The 24,017-nt window shown below is 33.0% G+C and overlaps 1 protein-coding gene across 1 annotated transcript; it reads right to left on the bottom strand.

Moving 5' to 3' along the window:
* Positions 1–171: 171 nt before the first annotated feature.
* LOC119838373 (ras-related and estrogen-regulated growth inhibitor-like protein) lies at positions 172–14,121 on the bottom strand. Its single transcript, XM_038364303.1, has 6 exons — positions 13,869–14,121; positions 4,405–4,461; positions 3,685–3,761; positions 2,744–2,925; positions 1,360–1,546; positions 172–940 (listed from the first exon to the last, which is right to left on the bottom strand). Exons 1-6 carry the CDS (start codon positions 13,930–13,932, stop codon positions 872–874), a joined length of 636 nt encoding a protein of 211 aa, XP_038220231.1. The 5' UTR covers positions 13,933–14,121; the 3' UTR covers positions 172–871.
* Between the last annotated feature and the right edge of the window lie 9,896 nt (positions 14,122–24,017).

Here is a 24,017-nt window from a genome sequence, read left to right as displayed (position 1 = left end):
GTACATTGAGCAATTGACCACTTTTATAGGGGTAAAATATGATTATTATTGAATGCACTTTCGACAATGCCGTTTTATGTCTTGCAGATTTCAAACTTTGAATTTCGATTGCAAAATAATAAAGTATCTGTGACGGTAATGAGAGGTACACGAAGCAAGATAATACAAATGTTATTTTTATCAAACATTTTATTACATATAATACACAATGTTACAAATTTCATAGTAAATTAACGACGCTATTAATATAATAGTGGAGTAGGTATAATAACATTACACTACAAAAATTGCACCTCAAATGGTCCTCGATTCAAATTACAGTCTTTAAATAATATTTAATATTATCACACAGGTGGGTTCAACTTATTATTAATAAAAATATGTTATATATTTACTGATAAAGTCATAAAAGTACCCTTGACGATTTCTACATTAACAATATGTACTTAAAAAGCGGGTAATCATAGTGAAAATAGTAAAAAACAGCAAATTAAGACAACTGCTTTACAAACATTTGTATAAAAATATTCATGTCACCAAGTATTGTCCATTTAGGTACATAATACTTTATAACAAAAAACTCTTTTATATACATAAACATAAGGGACCGCTCAGGAACATGAATACAAAAAACGTCCTATGGATTACAAATGTAACAAAGGCGAAAAGCTCGCAAATTTGTCCAACAATATACCACTGCACGATAGCTTATAGCTAGCCCGTCTGGAAAACAACCGGGCCTCGCCATCTCAGAGCCCACAGTACGCTTCAGTCCTTTCGACCTTGGCGGCTAAACTCCTTAAAAGCATTTGCAGAGCAAAAATAAACTCCGTCTTGGAGTAAACAAAAGCCAGTCAGACAGACATCCAGATCATATGCTAAGCGATGGTCGTTTCTTTCGTACACTCTTATTGCTCAAACCTAAGATTGTGCCTATTACCTGTAAAAGAAAATTCTAATATTAGTTTATCAATCTGTCAGTGAAATGCACACATTCTTTGGTAATATCACCCTATCTTACTTCAATAAAAACATATGTGGAATGATCGTGAATAAGAATAGATGTATATATACGGATATAACAATAGGAAACAAAAATCAAAACACAAACTAAAAATTAATGCTAAATGACAATTCTCGAAAGTACCAACATAACGTTATTATTATAATTATTGAGCATAATAAAAAAATAATAATAATTTGAAATTTTCAATTTTTTTTTTTATGTATGATTATAATTGGTAGATAAAGAAAGGATTGCAAGCAAGGGCACATTGGTAGATTAGAATAATCACTATTTACTCTGTGACAGATGTCAGAAACTTCTCATGTGTAGGCATAAAACAATAAGAAATATACCTTGGAAACAGAATAGGCAGCAAGTTTTCGTCTCGGTGTCGGAAGAAGCAACGCGAGAGAGCGCGCTTCCCGCAAAAGCGCTTGGAATGCGAGCGCAGCCCCAGCAGATGACTCCGCCGCAGATACCTCATAGAATTGGCACCCAAATTGAAGCGATAACTCCTGTCCCTCCTCGGTTTTCACTGCTCTGTGTGACAAAAATGTAACGTTGATATTTTATTACGATTTTTTTTGTTTTTCCCGGTATTGAACACATTATATGACACTTTAATGGTGACATTTTTTTGTTTATTATAGTAAAATACTTTATTGGCTATATAGAAGTTTTAACCAAGGATTGAAAGTAAGGTCCGTCAACTTTGTACGCGATCTTTTATGTTCAACAAAAAACATAATGCAATTTTCAAGCCATTTTTTTACCCCTATACCTCTTCTATGTATATAGTAGTATAAACACATCTCTAGAATGATGTCGTCCAAATTTTTTAATGAAAATTTCTGTTCTATTAATCATATCTATTTTTCTGGTTTCCTGCTTTTTTAACTTGAGCTTACATTTGTTAGTATTTTCTTGTGTTTGGTTTCACGCGAGTATTATACATTTAGAAATTAAAAACTTTTCAACTTACATTTGTTTACAAACAAAATACTGAGAAGAAAGTGTTTCGGAATTATTTGGAAATAAAAGCTACCGCTAAATAAGCTAGTAAAGAATAAACGTGCATTTATATCTTAAAGTATTATGTAGTAAAAAGTTTTTGTCGGGCTAAGTAAAAATAATTTAAATTGTAATACGATGTGTATATAGATACCCGTATCTTTCACAACTCATTACAAAAACATCACATAATTCTCCTACAGTTTCATAATACTTGAGACAGTATTTAAAAAATGTAAGAAGCGTAAAACTGTAAAGTTGCCATCCTTCATTTTACAATAATGCGTAAACAATTAGCGCACAATCCGGTTAATCCGAGGCATCTAAAGTATGACATGAAAGCCGAGCGGCGCCACTCGACATTCTAGTATCGCCGCCGCGTCGCTTGAGTAAAAGTGATGTGTTAACTTATTAAACTATCGTGACATAAACTTGTTTATCGCTGTTCTATAAGTAAAGAGAAAATGCTTTAAAGCAGTACTGGATTTAATATTACATACACGATGGTATTTTTACGTGTCACACGCGACTTATTGTAATACGCTGTAAGGTGTAGATGCAAAATTAAATAGAAGAATTTGGTTGATCTATGATTAACGTATACTTTGCTTTTTAATAAAGGAATAACTCTAGCTGCATCCGTTCCATTAACACTATTTACTCATAAGACGATGCAAAATCCTTGCTCCACAGTTCTTATTTAAATAACATCCCTTGAACACTCACCTAGCATGTTCCAAGTCCCGTTTGTTGCCCAACAGAGTGATAGCAGTGCAGCCAGGCAACCTCGTCCGTTCCAGTAACGCCAGCAACTCAGACGCCGCCAAGAACGAACGTCTGTCACACACTGAATACACGATTGCGAACGCGTCGCCCCATCGGAGGTGCTCCGCTAAGCAGCCTCGTTTCTGTGACAAGGGATACGTTTTTTATAAACAAAAATAAATGGAAAAAAAATCCAGTACACGTTTTGATTTCGACAATTATCATTTTGTATATGTCATCTTTATTTAATAACTAATAGTGATTCTTTTCAAATTCTCGCATAATCTACTGGAGATTGCAGAAGACACACATGTTGAAAATCTTATGCAATTTTCAATAATACTTAACCAATATGTTCTTGTAAACAAATTGGGTAAGTATACATATATTTATAATAAACACGATTGTTAAATTCAATAATAATTGGACAATGATATACCGACGTGTCATTCGCGCTCAAGTGTCGTGTGCAATTATTTATCTGTATCACTATTACATAGTAACTGGCGCACACGTTACAAGGCAGCCGTTCCCCGAATCGAATTTCGATCTCCTATTTCACACCTTGTTATAAATTATAAAGTAACCCGTCCTTCTAGTTGAAAACTAACAAAATTGATCTCAGTCTGTTCAGTAGTTTCGAGGTATGGCAATGTAACAACCGATGAAACTAATTTACTTTCAGTACCTATATTATAATAATGTATTATATGTAATATGTATTAGTAAGATTTTTTTTTCTTTGTATACATAAAGCAAAACGTTCATTTCGTCCAACCCATATATCTTATATTGAAAACCGCATTCCCACAGTCTTATTTAGTAAGCGCTATTCACATTTTGAAGTAAATATTTAGAATTTAATTTTCGAAACAATATTAGTAACTACAAAAACTTCATACCGCACATCCACATGTGTCTAGAACTTCAACTTCCGAAGACGCGCCGTCAAACGTCGCGCGATGTTGGTAAAGAAAATCTAAAACAAAAACCGATAATTAAATTTCACCACAGTCCGAAATAAATGAGCTGAAAGCTTTAAGATTAATCGGTTCAATTTAGGTTGCATTAGTTGGAAGCGTCCTTGGAACGCAATTCACTTCAAAATCTCAACATCTCATCTCGTCGCATAAATCTTGTTATGAAAAGAAAGGAGTGACGTAATGTAAATGGAATGCATGATTTTTCATCACATTCCAAGTCAATGGCCGAGCAACATCGGTTCAGGTCTCGCTAACCTTGGCTCTAACTACTCCACTTGCCAATATCGCAAATAAATTATTGGCACCTAACGCTTGGCAGATAAGGACCTGTCTTGTCCCTCTTAGCGTACATTATAGACATTATATACGGTTATAATGTTATATAATAAGTTGAAACAAACCAATAGTTACGCTGTTAAAATTGTGTGTTAATGTCAAATTATGTATTCCTAGCTAGCACTCAAGAGACATTGTATAAAAATAAAAATATAAAGTATATTCAGAACTATCATTATGGCTACATCAATAAACGTAAGATATTCTAATCCTATGGCAATAACTTCCTCAATATGTCTCTTCTAATGAAAACATAACTCAAATTCACACCTCTTTAAAGAATTTATTAAAATGTAAGCTCACCGCCAGTTGAACTGTATTCCCCAATATACCGCTTCGTTAGATACCGCACCACGACAGCTGTAAAAAACATACAATTAGAATAACCGGCAAAGAGTTATTAATAAACTTTTCTAGATAAGCCATATCAGATCATTAAATGCAAATAGAAAGTTGCAATTAACAACTAATTGCTGTGAGTTGTTACAAAAGTTGTATCCCAGAATATCACAACGAGGCACAATTAGATGGAAAGCCAACAAAGACTTGAGATTAACACTAATGGTAGAATTGCCTGCGAATGAGCTATCAAAATGTTATACAGCAATATACGGTACAATCTATGGTAAGAAAACGGTTCCATGATATTCCGCAAGTGTTTACCTTTCGTCGTTTTATTTCTTAAATTATTTTGCCCAAAAAATCCTGTTGTAGATATTAAATATCAAATAATTAAGCCAAACCTCGTAATACAACCTTCTTATAAAATATTCCGAGATCACATGCAACGTTAAGTATAAGTCTGTAATTTTCTTATCGCTGAATCTATAATTTTATTTTAGGACACAACTCCACCACAGATACAATATTGTTTAACCAAAAACATTGGCGAATGCCCAGCAATAAGTAATGGATGCGCTTCAGTACGAAAAAAAATGGTGAATAGTAAATAAACACGAGTACATTAATAGCTTCTCTGCTACATAATTGCAATTGATAGATTAATATAGACTATTCGAGATTAACGATTCCAAATTGAATTACCCACAAACATAAACGCCAGATTGCTGTTACAAAAATTTTAATTAAATCCATACGAATATAATTCCAGTCGAAAGCGCCGTGTCGCAATATTCGCTTGATAACAATATGTCAACCACATTTAATTCTCATATCGGTATAGTTGTCGCAATACAGCGAGATAAAGTAATTGGTTTCTTAAAGCAAACCATTCAATTAGATTATTGGCCGCATTGTTTCCTCTAGTATTCTAACTACGTTTCATATAAATAAACTGAAAATTACGTGCTTTATTAAGTAGAAGTCTATTTGATAGCACATTTTCTTTTAAATGTTATAATCTACATATTTTATGTGCTACGCAGCCATAAAAGGCATTATTATTCAAATATTATTTAGATAACGTTCGGAGCTGGGTACTTTTACTCTAAAAATAAGGTTTGTTCATAAATGAATACTTTCACATTACGCGCTATGTAAGCTCCGATGGCTATGGTTTATGGCAGAGGTATATAAATTTTATTGCCTCAAGTCAGGCTTCTGCTTATGGTAACAATAGATTGTCAAGAGCTATTAGATCGAATGCTGTGTTTGGATCAAAACGTGACTGAAACATGTGACCTATATTACATGTGCAATGATTAATAGTACCATTGAACTCGAAACAATTGTTTGTGCATAAGAATCTAATATTTATCTTATGAGGTCGTCACACATGCATATGGGGTTTAATTTATTTGATAGATTTATCACCCCGTGTTCTATCAAAACAATGTATAATAAACATGGCATTGTTATAGGTCTATGTATTCTTATTGATTATTATAAGCTATAAGAGGCAAACATAATGTATTAAGGAATAAAAATTATTATTACACAGATTTATAGACATTGAAGACTAGAATAAAAAATGTAATTAAATTTATTTATTGCATTTAAAGGTTAAAAAATTAAAAATGTATTTTAAAATCCGCCTATCAGGCGCCAATTAAAAATAATTTAACCAACATTTAAATGAAACACTTTCACTGTAGATAACCGTCAGTTCAAGGTAATCCAGAAAGGCATTACTCTTTACACACTGACACAAGAATGAAACAATTTGGGTTGATCGATTCAGTATTAAAACGAAAAATGTAAACTGCTTTCTTTCAAAGTGCATTGCTTAAGTCTGATTTTATTTATTAATCAATAAACCAGATATCTACCTAATATTAACTTTTACAAACTAAAACATAAATATTGAAAGAAAAAACAAAACGTATTTAATTTAACAAACAAATACTATTTTTTTACCATCGGTAAATATATTATAGCAATAAAATGTTTTTCAACGACTGCACAAATTAAAACGGATAGCATACGTACCTAGTTGGCGTGCACAGAATTATATTTCTGGCCCAAACTACAGTGACCCTTAACTCAAAGACAATTTAATTCAATTTGTTCGTGAGATAACAAGAAGTAAATGTTAACGAAGGCAGAAGAGCATCAAGGTGATCGCGCTAACTCGAATCCCGTCTCTTGCAATACGACAGAGTATATTTAAAACTATTACACCTCATCGATTGGTCCTCACGCGAAATGCTGTTTTTTCTTAACGCTCAATTAAAGACATTTGCTTTCTCCAAAACGCTGTAAGACATGCTAATTTAAGTTTCTCTGACCGGCTGGATTATGACAGGTGATTTTTCTAAACAATATAGTCGAATACATGACCTGAAAGTCTAGATAAGTAAATGCTATACAGTATATGATGGGAGATACGCCTATTATAACTAAGCGTTTAACTGGACCAAGGTGAGGCGTTTGTTGATTTGTTTGTAATCACTCAGTCTACCATTTGAATAATATTAAACAGCAATAATGTAATTATATGTGCAGGAAAAAGCGTTTGTGAGTAATTTTTATGTTGTTTTGTTTGACCTCTTTTTATAAATTTAAAACATTGCCGAGATTGACAGACAAAGCACACTCTATACGTGATGCGAAAATTAAAAATCAGCTTTATAATGCTCGGTATTGCCTTTTCGTTACCGTCAAATAACACTCCATCGAAGTCAGTGTTATTTTTCTATGGGGTTATTAAATTTTTTTATGAAGTACAAAGATTTGAGAGCATTATTTAAATTTTTTTAACTATAATGAAATACTTCAATATCAACAAAAACCTACATGTACTAACAGTCAGTAATATTGTGGTTTATACGTCATATAACGTAAGCAGCTATTTCGGATACACGGCGAATATCAAATTCAGTGATGGTCGTAGATAAGACGGTGAGTAAACTGCGGGTGTCCCAGCAGACACCGAGCGGATGAGTCACTCGCTCCTCCGGCATGCGGCTGAACGCGCACTATAAATACAACTGCAGTTGGCATTTAAACGCTCTCAATCTATGATACTGAGACACATTCTGCAAGCTCCATGTCGTGATTATACGCCCTAATTTGTAGGTAATTATTTGTATCAAAATTAACAAGAAACAGCCCGCGTGCAATAGCCGTTAATTTGTTTTCAATCATGCTAATCATAATAACTGAACGTATTTTCGGTATCTATAAACAATACGCCAAATGAATTACTAACCAATCAACGGCATTAGTAAACAGATTTATGAAATGCGCAGTAAGTATTATAATTTAATACTATATTAAAGAACAGAAACTATATTATCTACAATCATTATCTTTAATGTAGTCTAGTCACTAATGTTTGTTGGTTTTTGGAATTTTGGCAATTTAATTTGGCTCACACTCCACGAATACTTGCGAGAGTTCTTATTCTGTCTAAGCTGTGGAATTGTTTAAAATTGGGCCCATTAACTAAAATGTTTTCAAGTTAAACTATTACAGCCGCAGGCGCAAACGCAAACCGAATGCATGCCCTATAGCTAAATACTAATCACATAATCGTGGGACAGTCGTGATTGATGGCACAGTTCTATATCTCGAAATTTGTGTGTTTTGCTCTTTCGAAATAGCTTTCCCCTTTTCACGAACGGTAACTTGCTCTGAGTAATCAACAAAAGCTTAGTGAATATATACGTGGAAACATAATTTTATGCAATTTTAAACACCTACTAAACATGTGTTCGTCAGTCAATATTTACTTTGTACTTTTATGATCATTCAATATCAATTAACCATGAATTTTAAAAATCACAAACATTACAAGATAAAACATTCAATTTGCATAACTAGTCGCGATAAAAAGTCATCAACAACCACTCGATTCAGCGTGAAAACATCATTAAAATGAGCATCTATTGATGAACATTGCCCAATATGACATCGTCACTTCTTACCTCATATATCTTAATTGTTACGTTAATATCTTAAGTGTTTCCCGTAACGACATCCGATTGCCTTCACAATAAATCAATTTCTCTTATGTTAACTTTCGCCAACTTATTGTTTATACTTTCTATTGCCTCGCTAGACGATTTATTTTACATGGTAGCAGTTTATTATTAAGTAACGATTAACTGGTTAGAAGATCACGACTCACTACGGATTTAAAATAATTATTGCATTTATGTTGAATATGTATAGTCCCAATTAAGCGGAATGTTTTGTTTTAATACTATTATTACTACCCAGTTATTATCAGGTTTCAAACAATGGGAATATTATTTGGATTTAGTTTTTTTAAGGAGCGAGCTACTTAGATGCTGGTCGCCTGACCACCGTGATCATCGTGAAAGAAGAAAACACTGACAGGCGGTTGGTGATTAGGATACGAGTCCTCGGCTCCCCGACTGACCGTAACTACCAGTAACATTAACAAAACCGAATAGCATACGCATGTTTCACGGCTATCTTCTGTGGGGGAGTGGTACCATCCCCGGTGCTGACCTATTCGGAACGAATCGTTCTCGACTCCCATACATAAGATTTGTGATTTCTTCAATTACTATATATGAGAAAAGTCTGAGATATCTTCCGATTCTTCATGAACCAGATACAGGTACTATAGGTACTGGTTTATAGAAATATATAGGTATTAAGTAGCCATGGACAAGGCTTTAAAGGTAAATTAATATGAATTTTTATAAATATGCAAAACGTATTTTGTAATTTTAGTTGAATTATAAAATGATACCCAAAATTGTTTATACATGGATATGATTGATTAAACATTTTTTGGATAAAACTGAAAGACTAGCAGAGTCCATAACGCAATTTTTTTTAATAAACAATATTTTTTGCTTAATAGATATGCAATATCGTCCAGGATAATGAATTCAATATTTTCTATGTTTATATTATAATAGCTGTGACCCGCGGTTGAAACCGCGTAAGTCCGTATCCCGTAGGAATATCGGTATAAAAAGTGCCTATGTGTTATTTCAGTTGTCCAGCTATCTACGAAGCAAAATAGTATTATTATTCACCAATAGATGTCAGGAACAAAAAAACACGAATAAAACACGAATATGACATTTTCTAAAAAAAATTCCTAGCTAGATCGATTTATCGCCCCGGAAACCCCCTATATACTAAATTTCATGAAAATCGTTGGAGCCGATTCCGAGATTCCAATTATATATATAAATATATATATACAAGAATTGCTCGTTTAAAGGTATAAGATATGTAATAATAGAATTAGTTAATTTTTTTATTTATTTACAAACTATTATGATTGATAGCAATCGACACGATAACGATAACGGTGGCAAATACAATACTAGTAATCAAATTGTCCGATTAGCCTAAATTCAAAACCGTAATTTCATGTCTGAGACCTAATTCAGATATTTTATCAGACCGTATGTTTTGAATATGGAATTCGATGTATCAAAATCTGTTTTATATCTCAATCAATATGTTGTTGAAAATGCTTTACTTTAAGTTAAGTTTAACACACTTATGAATCACTAGTTGTGCCCCGCGGTTTTACCAACGTCGTCTGGGAGTCGAGCACGCTTCAGCACGAATTGGGCCAGTTCGCACGGGGGAAGTACCACACCCCCACAGAAAACCGCCGTGAAATAGCATTCTGCTGTGTTTCGTTCGGTGAGTGGGGGAGCCCGAGACCCATATCCTTTTCCTTACCCTTCCCAGTCCATTCCTTTATTTCTCTTACCAACCCTTCCTTATCCCTTCCCAATTAAAAGTCGGCAATCCATTTGTAGAGGCGTAAGATCTGCAATGGACCTTATGACTCTCCAAATGTTCATGGGCGGTAGCGCTTCACCGGCGTTCCACCGGCTCCATTGCCGACTGTGACATATAAAAAAAATATATATTGTTCTAATATCAATTGTTGTTGTCATTATACATATAGAATAGCATTGAGAAGTTATATAGATTTTAAAATCTAAACAAAAAAAAGACATTTGCACATTTTGTATGTCCAACACCAAATAGTACGCTAACATTAAGTGTGAAATTGCTCTTTCCAATTTTAAGGTTTCCGGAGTCAAATGGCAAAAGCCGTACCTTAATGGGGTGAGTGCCATTTCTTAATGTCTGTCTGATCGAATGAAACGACCAATATACTGTAGACTATTAGCACTGTATATGAATGTAAACGGTTTACAGTATAAATAGCTTTCATAGTATGAATGAAAGATAAATAAACTTTATAGATATTATTGATGAATTGAGTTATAATTCTACGTAATCACAGATATGGCTTCATGTCAGATAATTCTCATTTAAAATGACATTTGATTCGCAGAATCACTCTCAGTTCGGAGATCATTTATTAATGTAATATCATATCGTCAACGCCCCAATAAAAGTGAACAAAATATTTAAAAAAAGGAATTATAATAAGTTGTGTGTTTCTCAGAATCTTAGACAATGTATCGACTAGACCTCTTAAAGCTTATAATATAGTTAAAAAACCAGTCCACTATCTATTGTAGAATAGTTTACAAGGAAACTTTTCCACCCATGTCTACACAGATAAACTATACGATCATACGTTAATGAATCAACGTGTTCAGCAGAAATAAACAACGCCTCCGTACAATTTGTGTTGTAAGGTTAAACATAGAATATGATTTTCCGCACATTCCCCGCAGTTTCGGTGTCTTTAAAATAATTTTATGTGTCAGTATCTATCTATCGTCACTAGACTGAAGAGCGAAGATGCCTCGTTTTAGGCTTTTTAATGTATTTTATGTCATTATATTAAACTGTCTTGTTAATTCTTGGCAAATGCTGTACTGTTAGTTCATTAAATTTTACTTTCAAATCTACGCGATAGTGTTTATTAATTTCTTATCGGTATTACGATAGATTATAGGTATCAACAATGTCACAGTTAACAAATCGATTTATGTGTTACTTACTTAATTTTAATGTAAAGTCCTAATGCAATCCTTTCCTTTCTTTTTGGAAACGTGTAGAAACCTTTAGTTTTACATTATCATTATTACATTTTAAATTTGTACCAAGATCTTAAAAGTTTTAACGTTACGAAAGCCTTCGTACTTTGGTCACTTACTGTAAGTAATATTATTAAGATTTAACGAAGGGTCACGACATTAAATCGAACAACGTAAGTAATTATATAATACTGGGTCGATATCTTATTCTGCATCACATATTATGTAGTCAGAAATATTTAGAGTGAAAAATATCTTAAAGGTTGGTAAAATTTAAAAATAATTTTGGATGATGATTAATCTTTTGGTATTTCATGAAGAGAGTTCAGACAACCGAACATGTGTAGTTAAAAATAAAAGGTCAAGTGCGTGTCGAACACATCGTGGGTTTCCTTAGTTAACATGAGTGTTGAAATTTTATTGCGATAGCCAGATAACTTTGATCTTTTATAAATAATTGTAAAAAAACGTAACATAAGTACTTCTACAATTTTCTCAATTCGTAAAATTTTTCCACCTAGTAATATAAATGATTTACTGTACTTATTCAAAAATTTTAATGAACACAAAAATTTATTTATCAGTAATTTGCAAATACAGAAAAACATTATAACGAAGAATAAATTATTGCAATCTATGGAGCAGCAAGCTGTATAATATAATAAACACTGGAAACTTCCAACTGCGAGAATTTATGAACCAAACAAACACAAGTTAAACATTGTACAAATTAACAACGTAATTTATAGAAATATGCATTGAACAAAGAGTGAAGTTTACAATTCACTCATTGTCGCATGCCAGACGTTATCTTGTTTACTATTGCGATTAGTTTTGCAGAATCGGCCACCAGCCTATTGACACAGTAGGGCTTATCAACATTCAAGCGCTGATATGATGTATTTCTCCAAAGAACAGTAACAACCGTTGCTATACAGCATATACTTATATATAACAGAGCACGCGTCGGAACAAAGCGTAATTTCCCTCATTACAAACTGTCTGAACGCGTCAAACGAATAATGCGGTGTGAAAGTCATTGCGTAAGCGGTTTCGCTTACTTCATACGTATGTGACCTGATAAGCAGGAATTACTTCCAGGTTTTTGAGGGCAATCAATGTATATAAATATTCAAGGTTATGATAATGACGTCGCGGAAACTTCTTGTTTACCAATATTGCATGGAGAATAAATATCACATGTGTAGTTAGCTAGACTATGATCTCCGTTGCCGAGTTCAGTCACAGTATATGCTATGAGTTTAATTCTACAAAAGCAACATTTTTTTTAATGAGGCGGACTATTCAAAAGTTCTACCCAGTCGCATTGTATCATGGTAAAACAATAAGACCAAATTGTTACTAGAGAGTTCCTTTATTCATTATTCATTAATGTTCTTTTTACTAATGATATTAATACCCAGTTGAAAGAAAACATAAAAAACACATTATAACCATGTTAACATTTTTATTCCGTTTTAAAAGAGCATGTGGCTAGAGGCCGCCCGTTCTGTTATTATAAAAGGCGTCTCCCTATATTTTTCGTTAATTGGGTATCTTTAAAGGTTTCTATAAAACGTAAACTCACTTCTATAAATGAATAGCTCAATTTGCGGTTGTTGATAAAAAAACGGTTCTACAAAGCCGTCGCATATTTGTATTCGTATTTATTCATCACAAAATCCTTGTAATATTCTCGATTAGCATAAAACAAAGAGAAACGTCAAACGATTTCGAAATCATTTACATTCCGAGATAACTTAAAGTAAAACGTAAAGAAGAAAAATAATTCACATACATTACAACATCAGTTTTGTCATAGACTTAAAAATCATCATAATTGAACTTAATGTCTCGCTTGAAAGTCACGTAAAATTCATATAAAATTTTTAAATAAATACAATTTTAAATAGAATAATCAAATAATTATTATTAATAAAAGGAATACCAATTAAACAACACGTTTTCTATCAAAGCCATGTGAGCAATTTAAGTTGCTAAAAGCACTTCTCGTAGTAATTCCAATATTTTACAATAAAAACAAAAATAAAGCATAGATATAAATCCTTGATTACAGGAGGTCATTAAAAAACTACCCCAATAAAATATTTTTCAATCAGGCGCTTTGATAGAACATAATTATTTTATAGATTGAAATGTTATAAAAACATATTTAAATACAATTAATCAACAATAAAGATCGGTCAAGAAGATGATTAAAATGGGAATTAACTTTTAATCAAGACCGTCCAGTATTAGTTGATGATCGACGTATTTTAATTATTCATTGATTGCATTGGACACGAGATTATTTTAATTGTTATACCACTTAAAGAACAGAAATATTAAAACAAATAAAAAATATGTATGTTATAAATTATAATTGGTATAATTCAGACTCACCAGATTTACCGCTCCTTGCGCTCCCAAGCACCACGACTCTTATTCGATTAACAGTCATCTTCATCGGCCTGATATCACAACACTCAATTTAGCAGTCAATAAATCATTCAATAATTTTGTACGCGTTAAAAATGTATCTTCTTCTTAATCTCAACCGACGTGTTGGCGGGAAATCAGCTGTTTTGAAAGATGGCGGACGCACGCGCGCACAACGCACCTGCTAGTGAGCGACTGCACTGCATTGACAAAATGAATTGGCGCGAACCGCCGACATAGCACTATCATCTGATTTGAGGGATTTGAATGTAATTGCATCTTGAATGTATGCAAGTAATTACTTTTATCGTAATCAATTATGCATCGTTATACATTAAGCGGTAAAATCAGTTAAATACAAAATAGCTACATTAAGCTTTTATTTTTTGCCACCGCCGCTATCTAAATTGATCTACATTACATGCGATGTCAGAGGACAGTATTTACAGTTACAACATAAATCCTCTAAATCGTCCGTCATGTTCCGACGCTAACATTAAATTAACAAAAAACTCGATTACTGTTTGTAATTATAAATACAAATAAATATTTGTGACAGTTTGTCAGCACAGTTAAGAGTGAGTGCGCTTAATCCGGCATGAAACTATGCCAATGTTCGAATACGAAGACCACTGATTGTACTGTGATTTAATATACATTTGACATAAATGTGGCAGCCGCTACTCGCTAAATATCAGCGAGTCACATTAGGGTCATTCACATCGTGTGTGACAAGTAAAGGGATTATTTCACGGTGAATTAAAAAATATATTGGTAATTACGTTTATATAAAAAGTGGAGTACGACCCAAAATACTTGGAAATTATATTAAATACAGCTTAAACCATTTTCGTAACTGACATAATAAACCTTTGCCGTTATTATAAGCACATCCACTGCTGAAAACAGGGCAAATTAATTTAAAAAAAACCCGTCTTGAAAAGAGAACTTACATTAAAATGCCTTGTATTCAAGGTCATTTATCTGAGGAGGCTGATAAAAATCTGAGCTACTTTTCGTACCATACATCATGCGAACAATTACGGTAACACAAAATTCCCAACCGACAATTATTCACATCTTCCAACGTCATGTATATTGACAAACAAATAAATATAGCATAAATAAAAGATAACGAAATATTCTTGGAAGGAATTAAATTTTCAAAGGGAACGCGAGTATTCAGGTATGTGATAGCGACTCTGACTAATATAAAAATTTTAACAAGCTCTTTGTTAACATTCCACAGTGCATCGTCAGTTTGGATAGATTTATATCAAAAAATATTTCGCAACAATATATTGAACTTTACATTATATAAAGCAGTGCTGGTGGTGGTAGATAATTTTTCACCAAAATCTAAACTCCCTGCAGATTTACAGAACTAGACCAAATTTTAATGGGACCACACCTGAGGCACCAGCATTAAAAAAAGAGAATAAAAAATCGGTTCACCCACTAAAACATAATGAGATAAAAACCCTTTTTACAACAACAACATATATACGCAGGATCGTACTATACGGAAAATAAATAATTAATTAATTGCTTGAATCGGGCGGTTTCACAACATAACAACTAACAATAATTTCAACACAGCTATTTCAACTCACTTCACAAAGCATCCAATAAATTTGCTTTTGTTAACAAGGTTTAATATTTATAACTCCACATTGACCTGGAGGATTTACTTTGAATTACTATTATCTTCGATCATTCATTTGTTCTTGTAAAGTGCCCGCATTCCATTTTATGACAATGCAGTTATGGTTTATGAGTTGGTTTACATCACGACTATACATACGCAGTCCACTTAGATGCTGGATAATTATCTTTTCTTATTTATGTATCTATTGAGGTCAAGTTTTATAAATTGTTCAAGAAATATTGGCATAAAATCATAATATCATATAAAACTCCAATAATAGTTTTATACTTAGGTATTAAATTCGTGAAAACTGTGGTTCGATTATCATTTTTGATGTTGAAAATTTTATTAATATAATTTAAATACATAAGTACGATTATTTCTACGCTTGAAGATATTTTAAATCGAAATCTTGAACAGTAAAGATTTATCCTCACTTGTCAGAAAGGAAATTATTGTGTGCAACTCGCTTATTCGATACAGTCACTCATTTTTAATTAAACTGATATAGAGGCTCGAGGAATTTAAGCTGATCAAAGGATTAAAGGCGTCCTAATAAAAAATATTGGCAGACGACACCTGTATAAAGATTGTAAGACTTCTCTGCGGTTACCCCACTGCCTCTATCATTCCATCCGCCCTTACGGATACCCGAGAGCTATATACGAGGACGAATAAACTATGAACGGATAGGCATTTTCATCTCTTTGTATATAAAATAATATATTCACACAGGGAAATATCTCAAATAAGGCGCGTATTTATGACATATAATCGATATTTTACTTATTTCGTCCTTTGTTATTTTTTGTAAAAAGACAGATAGTGGTAGAAAAATGACAGTAATTAATTTAAGTATTAAAACCATATTACCCCAATTTATCAATATTGTGCACTTACTTATACATGTGGTTCGTTGCATATTTTTTATTATGAATATATTTTTTCAATTCGCCATTTTAAAAATACAAGGAAAATGCATTAAAAAAACATAATAAAATACGTTCAAGGATTATAACACATCAGTCGCAGTACGTAAATATGGGTTCAATCGGACTCATCCATAGTGACGGCTGCGAAGAACCTCGCAGCTCTGGTTACAAACTGGATTTATTCGGTAGCCGCTACCTCAAAAATGCAACAAAAATTACGATAATACGGAGACATATATTCTTTTGTAAATTGACCCGCTTTTTATTTTATTTCAGCCAATCTTATGGTAAGAGTGTAAACTGTTAATGGTTTTTAGTTTCCCAACAAGTTTTTCAGAGCAAAGGAGGTGTTATAATAATAAGATTTTGAAAATAATGTACCTAAGCGGAAGGATATTTATGTATTATTAATATCACTGAAAACGACTACTATGCGATTCAACCAAGACTAGGAAATAATGTATGAATTTATGACCTTATGGTATCAAACGTCATTTGAAAAATACGATTTTGTTTGAATGAATGCTTGAATTCATGATTAATGGTTTATTTTATTTTGCCTGTATCACACATAAAATTTAACTACAAACCTTATTCTTAGGTTAAGTTATTAATACGTTTCAATATTAACGTATAGGTATTAACCTTTGACGTCACAATATGGCGCAGTATTGATTCTATTCTGAGTTAAATCGGATAATTCATAGCTATATGAGTATAAGCAACTTGCAAACGAACGAGCCAATATTTTTCCCCAATTTCCCGTCTAGTACCTTTCTGCTGGTATCACACGATTAAGTAGTACAATAAAAAGGTGTTAAACTTTCACATCTCTCCTTAATTACTTAACGATTGTGATTAAGGCCAAAAAAGGTGCGTTCAAGTAGCGTTTGTTACTCGGCCTAATTTCTCGCCGAGAGAGTTTTTGAGAACGGGCCATCGAGAATGCATTTATCACCATCCATCCATCTTGAACTAAATTATACAAAAAATCTTTAGCCCGAACCACTTGTTGAGTGTTCCGCAAAAATGAACTCCAATCACTGATTTACAGCCAAAAAGAAACATTTTACCCAAGTTTCACATGACAGTTGATGCCTGCTCCTTACGCCTTCAATATATCATCTGAGAAGTATACTTGAAATCGCCTCTCAAAAATGTAGTACACTGTAAACATATTATTAAATTACGTGATGATGCACTGTGTTTAACACAGAAATCTTAAATATATATCCCTTTCGAAGACCTGTTGATGGCCTTTCGAGGGCAAGGGTTACTCTCAGTTAATCAATTTTCATGCTACATAATAATGTTAACCTATTTGCATTGCACACTTTTTTAAGAAAGTTCATTACATTAACATTCCAATTACACATTACCATGTCGTATTAGCAAATTAGAACAGACTACAGATGAATGCGTTCTAGTGCTTATTCTCATAGTTATAAATCGTTTTTCCATGAATATTAACATAATTTCATACATATCCTTTTATAAGATAATGGTTTCAGGGAGAATACTTCATTCAAATAAAAGCAAAAATCGTGTATGAGCCTACAAAATTATAGACTTATTTTTGTCTGTGGTTGCGCAGACGCTGTATCGATTAGCTCGTAATCTTCGTGATTCCTTTTGAGAAGTCGAATAAAGAAAGATAAAACATGACACGCATGCGTCAAACGTTGACATACACGTGTGTAAACAAATATGACATAATAATAATTAATCGATATCTCATACACGTCATCAAATATATCATTGTATTTGTATTTTTTGTTGTAACTCATAACAATAATAAAAATAATTGCTTACGCACATTCCATAGTCTATTTTTTATGTCATCGTCGGCAATGGAGCTAGTGGGTCGCCTGATGGTAAGCGTCACCACCGGCCATGAACATTTGGAGAGGTGTAAGGTCGATTACAGTATCTCGTTATGTGGGACCATAATTCCAATAAGCCATTCTAAATAGAAATTCAATTCTCTAATTAATATCCAAGCAATAAAAGACACATGGACGTGAATCATTAATGCTCCCTGTAAGTAATTTGCACGCAATAAAAATTACCAGCCAACATCGAGACGTAGAAGTGCTCAGCCTGCTTCCATTTAAAGAAACTTCAGGCTATGACAGTTAACAGGCGTGCTTAATTATTATCGTAAGAGCGGCGTAATGCCTTCATGTCACGCGACGGGATTTCGCTTCACGTACATCATCCAAATTATCTTACACACCGTAACGTTATACTCAACACTCGATATATATTAACATCCCACACAAAAAGTAGACACCGATCTCATAAAAGCAATTACCCTCGCGCGGATGGTGTGGTCGAATCTTATTTAAATTGTTTTTTGCTTTTTTAGATAACACGTTGCGGTTGAGATTTATTTCAATTTAGCTATCAATGATTATGATGTGAATTAAGGCGACTACATGGACGCACGCATACATATATGTAACTAGCGAATCAAATGTCCCGGCCGGCTATGTTGGTGCACAGCGCCGCTCACACACATATACGTATACTTTATCATCGATCAGAAAGGCGATTTACAAAAAAAAATCTGTTGATTGTTTGAAAAACATTACTCAATTGCTATTTTGCTTAAAGAACAAAAAATGCTGAACATTTACTTTATCTTTGTGATTTTTTATGAAGTCCTAGTCCATCCTTTACACTTTTTTATTGCAGTGGATACTTTAAGACATTAACACACTTTTTCCTTTTAAAGAGTTATGTACAGAGTTAAAGTGAACATTTGAATAATATATATACGGCATAATTTGATAAACACAGCGTGCAATAATACATAAATTTATGAGTAATTGAACACGCGTCCAATTTGTCTTATTTAAAATCAATATCCCGTCCTTATCTCTCACATCAAAACATCGAGCAAATTCATAATCCTAGTTCTGCGAGACTGCTAGATGGTATCAGCGTAAAATTATTTCTGTACAGGATGTATTTGCTTTTTCCACAGATGTTTATCAAGAAACATTACGCTATGCGCGCGCGCACCAGCGCCATAAATACACAGGCGCCGGCGCATGAGAGCCAGCGCTATCGGCCGGCACGCCTACCTTACTGCTTCATCTCTACGTAAATCTGCTCCCATATGAGGCAGACGCGTAACTATGACAACTTATTTTCCTTTGTGTAACTATAACGAATCAATTTCAATATTTATGATGGGTAATTATATTTTCTTTAAGACGCTCTGGAAATAAAATTACCATTGTAAGAATGGTAAATCTCATAGTAAGAATGCCATTGGTAAGGACTGTTCTTGTATGTTTTCTTTTAATGTTTGTACAATTCCATTTTAAACTTAAGCTATAATGAAGGTAACAGGGACAAGGTTACTGTTATTACTTATAGCACAGTAATATACTATCAGTATAATGTCAAACTTCTTTTTCTTCTCTTTCAATCTTAGTTTTATTTACACTGCCTTGTTTTTCCTTATGATATAAAAAATATCATAAAATATAATGGAAAACCAAGTCCGGGCGATGCAGGCACATTGCGAAATCTACTTGATTTTTACTATCGAATGACAATACGGCCAGGGTTACTTAAACAATAATTTTTAAATTTACAGCTACTTCATTCGTTTTAGGCTAATATGTAAGTAATAAATAGAGATTATCCTTTTTATCATAAATTATTAAATTTATAACCCATAAAAGTTACTTAAAATATCTCTAAATATGCTATAAAAGATTATCATCTCAATTTAAATAAAACTGACTTGCAATAAAATCTTCAAGGACTCTAGTTACGACACAAGAACTCTGTGAAACAAAATCCTGGCTATAATATAGCAGCAACTTATAAAAGAAGTGTGTACTATTTCAATTAGTCATACGATTACTTCTCGTTACTCAATATCGTTTGTTAAATACAAAGGGATAAAGCAATATATAATCGACACTACGTTAACTCATGCGGCCTTACGCTTAATTCTTAGAATGCAATTCGAGTTTGTGAAGCCGAGCTGAATTATTTATTAATCGTATCAAGTTCGAGAAAAATATCAAGCACATAATTGTGGGTCGATTTGGCTCTTTAAATAACGGTTAAAGAATTGGTACGAATTATACTATAATTACACTTATCATGGGACGTGTCGCTATCTGGCCTACGTTAATGACGTTTAATCTAGAAAAATTTTATTCAAAAAACTCGTAAGAAGCTGCAAGTAAATAACGGGTAATGACGACTTATGGCTTCGCTCGAGGGCAAATGTTTCGTTGATTGTTGTTATTCAGTGCAACGAGCTATGATTTGCCAGGTAATTGCCGTGGAACTGCAATTTTCATTACGGGACCTATTTTTAAAGCATTGACTGTTTTAATTGACAGCAATTCATTATATCAAGCGCTGATTGGTTTTTAGGAGAATCGTGTAGGGAAAAAACGCATACAATGCACTTAGTGCATACTAAAATTAGTTTATCGCACCAAGTTACGGCAATACCTTAAAGTAGTAAGCACAAAATGGCTCTGTTATAATCTCCTGTATTCGTAGGCTATTAATAAATATTATTCAAATCAATGTTGTATACGACAATAATATAATTCACCTTTTTCCTTCCAACCTATTATCATCCTAACTAACTTACCTTCTCTACTTTTAAAAAGGAAAAATTCAATCAACAGAAGCGATTCTTGAACGCAGTTTACAGCTGAATTTAAGTCCTTGTCTTATTGGCAATCTGCTTGAAACTACAAGGCACCGGGTATTTGCATCATATTTTGTTAGAATGTATTTTCACGAAGCAACACTAAAATGTTATCTAAATGCGTTTACGCTCTTCAGTAGCGTTTCCATATCGCAGTACTTGTATTATCGTAATATTATTTCTTCCGGGTTCCGGTTGCGTTGTAGCACTTATAATAAAAAGCTTTGTATTTATATTTCGTATTTCAATTTAACTAAGGGGAACTGTATTCCGTAGGTTTAATATTTATTTATATTGATAATATGTTATTAAACTGTTATGTAATTTGATATATATTAGACATACTTAAAAAGAATTTTGCGAAATACAAAAATTACATTACTCACAATTACTGACACTTCGTTTACAATGCATTAAGAAGTGGTAACATAACATATGAATTAATGGTCATTTTCACTCCATACTCCCTTCTATTTTTTTTTTTTTGTAAGCAGTATATTATATGAAAACACAATTAACTAAACTAGATAAGCACATTATTTCCAAATACTTTTATATTCGTAAAAATAGCAACCACAAACTCGCCAAAGTTGGGGTCACTAACCACTGCGCCAAACAGGTCGTCCAACTATTGATAGATTAACAAATAAGCTACGCATAGGCGATTCAAATCACAAAAATATTTCTCTAATTGTCAGTCGCGAGAATTCTATACACTGCTACAATGTAAATTGCAAAACACGGCGATAAAAACAAAACAATCACGAGTAACGAAATACTATCATCATTTATGCCGCAATGAAATATGCCTAATCTATTCTAAGCTTAGGTTCTATAATTTCAAAGGACTGAGAAATTATCTGATCCTTTCCATACCTTTCTCTGAAATACGAAAATTGCTTAGAGAAATCTTTTACTACGATCTTCACGCTCTATGCGCGTATTATAATCCATTACGATACGAATAATAGCTGAATATTATTACCATTCTTACAAGTATCATATCGGTATATCTTAATAGTCATGCTGAAATAGACAATTATGGGATATCGAGATTTAATAATTAAAATCTCTCTTTAATGTAACGGCCAGGGAATGGTAGGTAGGATTAAAGTTTATCGGCTCATAAAATCGCGAGATCGCGTATTATTGGATAAAATAATGTTGTCAAAGGAACACATTTACATAGTAACGAGTCATCGTCTATTTATCAGAAACGCACAGAGCAACGTCGCTTTTATAATGGATCTACTCGGGTTTTGCAATGTCATTTAAAATTGCATTATCCAGACGCAGGCTCGCTTAAGACAAGATTATGTCTTATTGGCTTCGACTCACAATAGAGTTGGATTAGCTTGAAGAATGATCGCTTTAAACGTACTTAGAGTTATCGATTTAACATGGACGTAATGTCTCAGTCTTTTCCATCCATCCACTTAGAGTGCTACAAGGGTATTTGAATGTATATCAAGATTCTACTGCAATTGTAAAATAATATCATTTTTTATAAACTCTGTGACGAGTTCCCAGGAGGAGGAGCATCCAAGAGGATATCGTTTATTTAATCTATATCTTGTCCTCAGACCATGATATTGTTTTCTAATTTATGAATAGCCCCACTACTCGTATTGCAAATAAAAATCTATCATGGTTATAAAGTCAAATTTACGCAGTAAAATTGCGGTAAATATATTTTATACTTGCTTCCGCCCGCGGCTTGGCCCGCGTGGAATTAGGACATTTACAAATATTTAGTGACAATCCCTTCCTGTTTTATCCCAAGAGAGCATTTAATCGGTATAATAAGTATCTCATCATCCAAGTCAGTTCATACTCTGTCTGTTTGCCAAATTTCATCGAAATCCGTTGAGCACTTTCAGCGTGATTGACGGACAAATATCCAAACTATCAAACTTTCACATTTATGAGATTAGTGTGAAGTATTAAAAAAAACTAATATACAAAATATAGTAAGTACCTAGACCGTGAAGATTTGCAGCGTTTTCAGACAGTATTTAAATTATATGTTGCACACATTAGCCCGCTGTTTATTCTTATTAGATGCTATTAGTTAGACACCCTGATGGATGTTAAATGTACGGAACATTACAGTTGACGATACTAAAGAATACGAAACATGGGAACTGTTTTAGACTAAAACCATTTGGACGTTCTTGTGTGCTTGGCTGTGAGAAAGGGAACTTTCATGGTTCATTATAATGCGCATATATGTATGCCTAGTTTGGTTTTAGGTTTGAAATAATGCTGCATTTTGTTTATTTTATAATAATATTCGAAAACCTCATTACTATTATACTGCTCTTTTTGCAAATACCTTTCCACCTGCTGCATCGATCGCGTAGACAATAAATTCCTCTGGAAATGACATCCGCAGATTTTCCCAAGCATTAGTCTCCTAACTTTCGTTAATCAAAAAGATCATAGTATAAAAATACTCTGTTATATAGAAAAAAAGGCAAACAATAAATACACTATCCTATTTGTAATATTAATAATAGATTAGTTGCACCAAAGTTGTGGTCCATAAAAAAATGGTCAAGTCGCTTTCTTAATTCTTATGTACTTATAGCATTTTTAATGAACTATTTCATTTTATTTACAATTTTTCTTAATTATAGTAAGTTAATTAGAATTTGATATATTTTTATACTATATACTTATAGATATGCCAAACTTTGGCCTCGTAGTTTTGGTACATTCTTCTTTATATTTTATTACAATAAGAAGTGAAATAGAAATAAAAAATACTGCAGTTTGATAATAACCTTCCCTTCAAGATAAGGAATTCAACGATTTGTTTAGTTGTTAGAGAATAAATA

Source organism: Zerene cesonia, unplaced genomic scaffold (assembly GCF_012273895.1).
Source record: "Zerene cesonia ecotype Mississippi unplaced genomic scaffold, Zerene_cesonia_1.1 Zces_u002, whole genome shotgun sequence".
Lineage (NCBI taxonomy): Eukaryota > Metazoa > Arthropoda > Insecta > Lepidoptera > Pieridae > Zerene > Zerene cesonia.
This window is presented reverse-complemented; position numbering and strand designations above follow the sequence as displayed.

What these genes read in the sequence shown, in the direction of transcription:
- LOC119838373 (XM_038364303.1), bottom strand. Translation starts at nt 13,932, where the DNA reads ATGAAGATGACTGTTAATCGAATAAGAGTCGTGGTGCTTGGGAGCGCA. An exon ending in GGAATACAGTTCAACTGGCG is followed by an intron (nt 3,762 to 4,404) that starts GTGAGCTTACAT and finishes TTTTTGTTTTAG; the next exon opens with ATTTTCTTTACCAACATCGC. An exon ending in CGGGACTTGGAACATGCTAG is followed by an intron (nt 1,547 to 2,743) that starts GTGAGTGTTCAA and finishes TTTGTCACACAG; the next exon opens with AGCAGTGAAAACCGAGGAGG.